This window comes from Teleopsis dalmanni, chromosome 2 (assembly GCF_002237135.1).
Source record: "Teleopsis dalmanni isolate 2A chromosome 2, ASM223713v2, whole genome shotgun sequence".
Classification (NCBI taxonomy): Eukaryota; Metazoa; Arthropoda; class Insecta; order Diptera; family Diopsidae; genus Teleopsis; species Teleopsis dalmanni.
In genome coordinates this window covers 200116960-200125668 of record NC_051847.1, presented here as the reverse complement: position 1 = coordinate 200125668, position 8709 = coordinate 200116960, and the positions used below count along the sequence as shown (strand labels likewise).

The 8709-nt window shown below is 32.2% G+C and overlaps 1 protein-coding gene across 1 annotated transcript in view; it reads right to left on the bottom strand.

The window, feature by feature from the left end:
- Positions 1-7649: 7649 nt before the first annotated feature.
- Positions 7650-8709, bottom strand: part of LOC119676550 — a 9853-nt gene continuing 8793 nt past the window's right edge. Inside the window, exon 2 of the mRNA XM_038087791.1 lies at positions 7650-8694. Within this exon, the coding sequence (XP_037943719.1) occupies positions 7650-8694 (1045 nt within the window). The remainder of the gene's footprint in view (positions 8695-8709) is intronic.

Here is an 8709-nt window from a genome sequence, read left to right as displayed (position 1 = left end):
AAAGTGGCGTTTCTATATTATTATTCTCCTTTACTCCTTGCTATTCGTACTAGTACAGAGAAAAGTTCTATAAAAGGATATGCCCAGAAAATCGGTATAATGCATTAATACCTGATTAGTCGAAACACAGTAAGTTGTAGTTGAAAGTGGAGGTCAATGATATAGTAAGAGGTGTTTCTATATATTTTGATTTACTTTTCAACTTGATATTCTTACTAGTACGGAACTAAGTCTTATATTTTCTGCTGCTCTATGTAGGTGTAAGTTCTTTGAGTATTTGGTTCAAGACATGTATATAGCTGGACATAACAAATAAGTCAAGTGATCAGCTTTAAAAAAAGAATAGATTATTGGCATATTATATGGTGAATATCTATGGTGAATATCAAACCTAATATTCAAAATCGGATAATGTATATGAATCTCTCTAGGCTATAACTGACTAATCCACTTTGTAGAAAAATTCGTAAACTCAACCAATAACGTTATTATACGTAGATATAATCTATCATTTTCTTCTAATATAGAGTGGTTCAAGAATATAAAATTCTAGTACATTCATTGTGGTAATACGTAACGATTTTCATAAAAAAATTTTATTCAAAAAATTATTCAAAATTATCAAATCAACTTTTACCGGTGAAACTAAGCAGTGTAAACGAAGCCTTTTGTGTGATTAATTAACGTAGTACAGCGAACTTCCGGTTGCCTTGCTTACTTTGTTTTTATTTTTGTTTTTATTTATTTTTTTTTCTATATATATATTTTTTTTTTTTTTTGAATTTTTACAACTTGCACACTTCCACACCTCAGTGTTAGCTGCTGACCAGTGTTCGCACTTCAGAGTGCAAAGGCGTTAGTGAAGTTGGATGGTGTCGTTGTGTTAGTTTGTCCATGGAAAACGTTGTGGGCGTACACGCAAATTAATTGTTTAAGGCGCTTTACTATGAGTGTATAGTGTGTAGTAGATGTGTGTCTGTGTGTGTATGTGAGTGTTAGAATATGTGTTAACCATTTCGTCGTCTCCTTACGTACGCGAAACTATTAAAATACTTAAGCAGTCTGTGCTTTGGCAAACGCCTACTCTGCCTTGATTGTTGTTGCTATATTTCGCTGGTTTCCTAAGGTTTTTCATTTAATTTTTCAGTGTTGTTTTGTTTTTTTGTTTTCTTTTGTTTTTTTGATTTTTTGTTTTTTGAGATAAGCAGCGAAGTGTGTGCATGGCGGCGGTTCAGTGAATGGCATTAAAAGCGCAACATCGCTGCTGCTTTCATTAAAATGAAAATCAGACTCACTTATCTTAATTAGCAATTCACATAAAAACCACGCAACATTGCTCATGTAAAACAAGTAAAATATAAACTCAAATATAAACGCTAAACACTACAAATAATATGACAAATAGAGCAGTTGGCATTTCGTGTTATTAACCTGAATACGCGCTTTAATATTGTATGTTTAGTTGTTGTTGTTGTTACTTGCGTTTGTTGTTCTTGTATTTTTGTTTTATTTTTTGTTGTTGCTGTTATATATTCCCCATGCAGGCGCTTAAAAATTCTTGTTGTAATTAAAATAACAGCTTAGATAACAGTTTTTTTTTCTTTTCGCTATTTTAGATAAGATTAAAAGTGAAAAGAACAACAAAAAACAAAAAACAAAAAAAAAAAAGAAAAGAAAGAAAAAAATGTGAATATTAAACCATAAAGGATGTGCTTATTACGATATGCTCATTATGCCTTTAACGTTGCCTAGACGCTAGGCGCTCTGGCATCATTTACTGAATGTCTCCCCTGGTACTCGCTGGAAAGTGGCAAATAGGCGCTGTGACAATATAATAAAAATTATTTAACAACAAAAAGAAAAAGGTGTGTTTTTATATGCGGATTTTTATTTAATTCCTTTTTTCTTTTTTTTAATCTTTTTGTCAAAATAATTTTTTTTTATTTGGCAATAAAAAAATAGGCTACAATTTTAAACACCGTATTTAAGTGTACAGTGGGTATAAAATTTATCTTAAACGAGTATGTATTAGTTCAGATAATTATCAATAAACCATTTAGTTATAATAATAATCCTTTTCTTCCTAAATTTTTAAAGTTTTTATGTATATCTACTCCAATATTAGAATCTCTTTTGATGAAAGCAAAAGCGAATTTGCCGAAATACGCATATACCAAAAATTTACACTCGAAATAAAAGTCAATATTCGTGAAAAAATAATACCGACTTTTATTCCAAACAGTTGAGGAATATAGTCTTGAGTTTTGAGTATAAAAAGTATTGCTTTATTTAGTCTACTTTTGTGTTTTATACACCATTTGTCATGGGGTTTCATAGTGGCGCTTATATCTAAATTACCACTAATTATAATGAAAGAATGCATATCTGTTGTGACATATGCGCCTAAATAAACACTAGTTACAATGAGATAATGAAATATCTGTTGCGGCATATGTGCCGAAATAATTACCAGAAGGATTTAGAATGTTTTTGATTGAACATTCTAATTACTCTAAGTTAAAATACTTGTTCATACTTTAATAATCTAAGACTTTTGATAAATACTATCTCTAAGCAGCTATCCTGTAAATGAATTGAGCAAGCAATTTTTTTGTACTAGACTTGTTTCAAGATGAGCTATGGAAACTTTGTGGAGTTTTATTAACATGAATGCAATAGATATAAAGCAATCTATATCTATTCACATTAATGAACTGCTCAAGCAGATTTCAAAGACGCTTGAAACGTCTTATTAATTTTACTTAGAAATAATAGTAGTAACATTTTCTTTATGGAAAAACCACAATTCTATCAAAAAAACCAAATATCTCGGAGGTGTCTTAACAAATTCTTATAGTTTGCTTACTCTTGGCAATTTCAAGAACATTACTTATCTACTGTCTGAGAGTAAATGTTGTAATTCGCATTACCACATATTTTTTAAACCTAAGCCAACCTTATCAATCTCATTTTGGTGAAATCTGTAAAATATGATAGAATAGCTACGACAGCACTAGTTAATGGTCATAGGCGATTAAGTTATTTTAAGCACGTCCGATTTTATAACGTGCTCTCCAACAAGGAGAGTAAAAAAACAGAACATCTTCTAAGTTTAAGGGACCGTCAGGGAAAAACTGCGATTCTACGTTTCAAATATTCTGTTCTTCTTTTTATCTAACTTTAATATGGTAATTACAAGATCAGGTGAACGAAAATATACAAACTTTTTTAAATTTTTGCATTCCAAATAGAAAATATCTTAAACTATTTCACGTATTCAAATCTGCTGCAGAACTTATTATTGTTTTTATTATTCCCAAACTTTCTAAAGGAATGTGTTAGAGTAATGCTTTTTCGGAACAATCATTATGATAGTGTCACGTTAATACTCAGAGTCTATTTATTAGAAATTAGGATATACGAATCATATCATCTCTTCAACATTTATTTGTTACTGTGGATCAATGGATTTGTTAATAGCAAGCAACATGTAATTCTTTCTCTGCGTGCTCCTTGTTTATGACAGAATACATGTCATTAGGTACGCTGATAAGTTGGGGAGTCTCTGTATTTCTTTAATAGAGGCTTCGTTATTAACCTCACTTCCTAGCGTAGGTACACTTTTTGCTACTCTGAAAGAAAAAATTGCGGCTATTGTGATAAGAAAAATGACAAGATAAATATAGAACAAAATTTGACATAAACTGGTTACATAGTATACATGTTCGTATGTTTGAAAATATCTTTGTGTTGACTTCTTCTGTAAATATATCACATATAAACGCCCACAACGTTTATATTTAGTATAATTATTGTACCTATATTTTCTTGAAATATTTACATTCATATTTTTTATGGTTGGTGTATTATTAAATAATAGCCTATGAATGCACCTCGGCCTAAAAGATCTATTGTGCGCCTAAAGGTCTAACTAAAACAATTCTAGACTATGCATAAATCTCGTAATTGCTGTAGGCTTAATTTTACCTATTTGATTTGGGACTAAGATCTCGTTTCCAAAGTAGTCGAGTCTACGTCTTGCCACCGCTGGAATATGTTCTGATATTTCCTTCTCCTCATGACAGAGTCGACAGGAGTCACTTTCCACCGCACCTATAATCTTCATGTGGTTGGTGAATATATCCCACTGTGCTTTTAATGTCCTTGCTGGAGTCATAATTTAAACAGCACGTCACCAATGGCCAAAGCGTGTTTTGTTGCATTGTTTCATGAAATTTGCTTCATGTGAGTTCGTGTCGCTTTGCTCCACAAAATTCGCGTGTTGTTTTTTAAATTTATATAAAAGTATATATTTACTTTGGTTTTGGCACAATTACATATATGCATATGAAATATAAACAAATTTAAATATGCAACAAAAACAAATATTTTCATTTTCAATTTACTCAAATGAAATGCAGGACAATCGTATGCAATATCCTGCGGTTTTGTGGCCTCACCGCTTGCCTATTTCCATGTCTTCCACACTTTTTCATATTTGAATGTTGCTCTGTTTAATATAATATATATGAAAATATTTGAACTTCATAGAGAAAATGTTTAAAATAAACAAAATTACGTGATAAATAATAATTTCTGGAAGAATTATGCTATATTGAATTTTTAAATTACGAATATAATTGAAACCGGAAAATTCTTAATAGGAAAGTAAACAAATAATAATGACCAAAATTTATAGCTTTATTAAGCAAATAGTGTATAATGGACAAATAATGAATACTGCATAAATAAAATAATTCTATACTAAAAACTAAATGGAATAAATATTTATTAAATTTATGATGAACTTTACTGGCGCATCAAACATTTGTAAGATTAAAAAACGTTTTTAGAATTAAATTTATTATTATAATAATCAAATTTCATTTATATTATATATTTTTAAATGGACTAATTGGTTAATTGTTCAAGCAGCACACATTTTAAAATAACTTCTTACAATTATACTTTCCTGTCATCAATATTTTGACTATATTGTAGTCTACAGTCCTTGAGTACCCTGAAAATTAATACAGACTAACAGACTATCGTGATTTAATATTGACGACAGTAACATATACTTTTTAAAATTAATTGAGAAATGTGTATTATTTAAATAATTGGTTAACTAGTTCAATATGAGATACATAGGTTTCGGCGGGCATAGCTACCCATGCCACTACTGGAGATGAAAAATTACTTCGGGTGTCAATTCGTTGTCTCAAATTTTCGGCAGTGGGTACAGTTAAGGAAACAAGATCATTTTGAAAGTTTATAAACTGCACAATAGAGATATTTTTCTCATCAGAGAACACAATCTATGGGAATTCGCCACATTCGTGCAAGCGTAGTCCTGTGCTCTTTCTAGTCTAACTTTTTGTTGCTTTACTTTAAGATTTTATGTCTTTTGGAACTTGTAAGGCTTTACCTTGGCTGGAATATTTTTAGTTCTTTGGCCATTTGTTTATCATTACGACTTGGATTTCCTTAAAGTCGAGCCTTCAATTTCCGGACCATTTTTTTTTCGTCCACCACAATGGCATTTGGCGACACTGCCTGTACTACTATAACGATATCTGATGTGATACACAAGTATTCCATTTTCTTTGAGCTGTTTGAGTTCATGAACAATAGCTGGTTGTGATTTTCCAGCGAAATATAAAGCACCTAAAATTTTGTCTTTGTCCTTTCTTTGCTATTCGAATCCATCTAACTTTTAAATCGTTTCTTTCGTCATAAAAAGACACGCCATTATCGGCAAGAAAAAATTAACCTTAAAGCACCTATGTTTTATAAAACTAAGACCCCAATGCTTGTGGTAGCTTGCAAACAATATAAACAGCTGTCATTCGTATGAACTTCACGTAGTTGGCAATATCAATTTAACAGGTATATCTGTGTGTAGTTGGTAATACTTCAATTGCCTAACACTGTATAATAAAATAATGGTTCAGTACTCGGAACTTACCAGACTCTCCTTACATTTTATGGTCGATGTAATTCTCATTCAAACAATCATCAATTGCTTTGACAATAAACATTCTCAAATTGACAACATCCATCCATAGAGCAAATGATGTGTAGCGCACACTGAAATAATTGGTTCGGGTGTAGAACATTGTGTTAGGTTAGACTCTAATACGAACTGAAATAATTTCTATAAAACAGGGATAAATGCATGATGATTGAGTGGTTACTGATAACTAGAAAAACTTTATGGGATTTTTTAGTGTGGTGAACCACTTCTAATAAATATTACAACAATTTTAAGTTATTACAAAGATACTCCGAAGCCGCAGACGATTCCTACAACAGTTCTGTGATAAAATTTAAAGCCCTCTATTAAGTGATGGATTGATAAATTTGTTATTTATGATATTTGCTGGGATATTATAATTAGTTTATTTAAGACTTCCATCAAATATAAAAGAAATTTTAAAGACTAGAAACTTCCACGAAGAAGCATACGATATGAAAATTATAGATATGTCTATGTGGTGTGGAAATCAATCCATGTGATTTATATTTTTTAAGTTTCAAGTTTATGGAGCCTTAAGAGCCTTTTTGGGATATAAGGAACTTTAATTGATATTTATATAGTACTAAAACTGGCTCATTGAAGAAAAGTAAAGTTATGGTCATTGCCAAAGATCCATTTCGTGCTGGCAATCAAGGGAGGTCAATTCACTTTTCTTCAGTTTTTATTGGTTAAAACATGTGTTTATCGAGCATATTATCCATATCAACTTTAATAGAATATATGTGGTATTGAAAGTGGCAAGAAAAGTTATGCTTATTGTCTAAGATGCATATAGAATGGTATGTTTTCTACAAGAAAAGAATTTATAAAAGTTCCTTAAGACTTAATGAAGAGTGTATAAAATTTCGTTTAAACTCAAGCTTGAACTATTAGTAGTCTACACCATTCCAACTATTCCAGTGATACGGTTATATTAGTTGGTGAACTCATGCTAATTTTTGAGATTAAAAAAGGAATAATGCCTTTGCAGCTTTATAAAATTTTCTTCTCTATTGAAATTATACTGAGTCCAGTCTAATGGAGAACAGTATATGAGGTCTTGGGATGGGTGTGTTCTTAAACAAATGTCATTTAATAAAATCAACTTATTCATATGAACACATAAAAATAAAAGTCACAATTTAATAATAGTTTTTATATATTTCCTCTCTACAATATCTGTTTATTACTTCCTTCGTCGTTGTTAGTGTGACAAATTAACGATGGATGCTTTTTTAGATGGGAACACGCATCTGTTAATTATTTTTCGAAATATTGTATTTACGTTTAGATAATAAATTAATTTAATTAGTTTAATAAAAGTGCTACTTTTTAATGCCTTCCTTATGCTCTTACTTAATAAGTGCAATTAATTTCCTTGTAATTACAAAAAGCAAAAACATGAATTTTATTTTTATTTATTTAATTAAGTATTTTATTCAATGTTGTATACAATAGTATGCAATAATAAATTATCCAATAAATTTTAATTAAAATTCTAATGCAAATTTCTGCATTCATACGTACATTTAACGACAATAGAAAATAGTTTGTATATATGTGTATACTTGTATATATAGAGTAATAAATGAATTGATAGTAGGAGGTGGATATGCTTGAGAGCTACTTGTTACCACCAACTTCCTTTAACCTTGTGGAGCACAGTTTTGAAAACAGGCACCTTAACTGGAAAAGGACGTGGTACTTTGATGGGCACATATTTGACTACGGGATAGGGTACACGTTTCTCCACCGGCACTGGTATATGCTTTTCCACTGGAATTGGCACAACACGTTCGACAGGTATTTTTAATTCCTTCTCGACTGGCACTTGTACCTGTTGTGCGACAGGAATTTGTATTGGCACAGGTTTGCTGATTGGCACAATGACAGCATGCGAGACAGGAATCTTAACAGGCTGATGTACAGGTACATGCAGCTTCTTCACAACCGGGTAGGGTACATAGTTTATAACGTCTGGTTGGCTGTTTGTATTTGTGGCATGTGAGGTCGATAGATAATTAGTGGCGTCATCATAGCCATCGCCGCCATGAGCTGTTGCCGAGGACGTTGCTGAGGATGGCAGGGAGTGTGGTGGTAAGTGCTGATGTTCATAAAAATTTTGCTCACTCGCATCCGCTGCACTGCTGCCATACGAGAATGCAGAATGTGGCGAAAAACTATCGGCACTTGGACTAAAATATTGTTGCTGTTGTTGGTGTGAGTGTTGTTGATGATGGCGTTGTTGTTCAAATGTCGTTGCTGCTGAAAGTTCATTGTAACCGGAATTATGCTCGTAATGTTGTAGAAAATTGCCATCGGAGATTTTATCGCTCGATTGTTGTTCGTGCTGCTGTTGTGGATACTGATGTTGATGCAAAGTTCCCGACGAGGATGATGATGAGGCTGGATAGGCTACAGTATATGGTGAGGCTGATGTGGCTGCTGTTGACAAAGCTGCTGCCGTCTTGCCATGCCAGTCTAACATTGGGAGGAAGCTATTGTGCGTTGTATCAGCTGCATGCAAATTGTAAATCGTATTACTAAACGCACCACCAGCACCGCTGTTGGTATGTTGATTGTTTTCACCAGCGTATCCTGTTACGCCGGATGTGCTCGCAGTGGCATCATAATCGTTTTCTTGCTGCTCCTCATAAATTGGTATCTCTTGTTTGCTACCAACAACACCA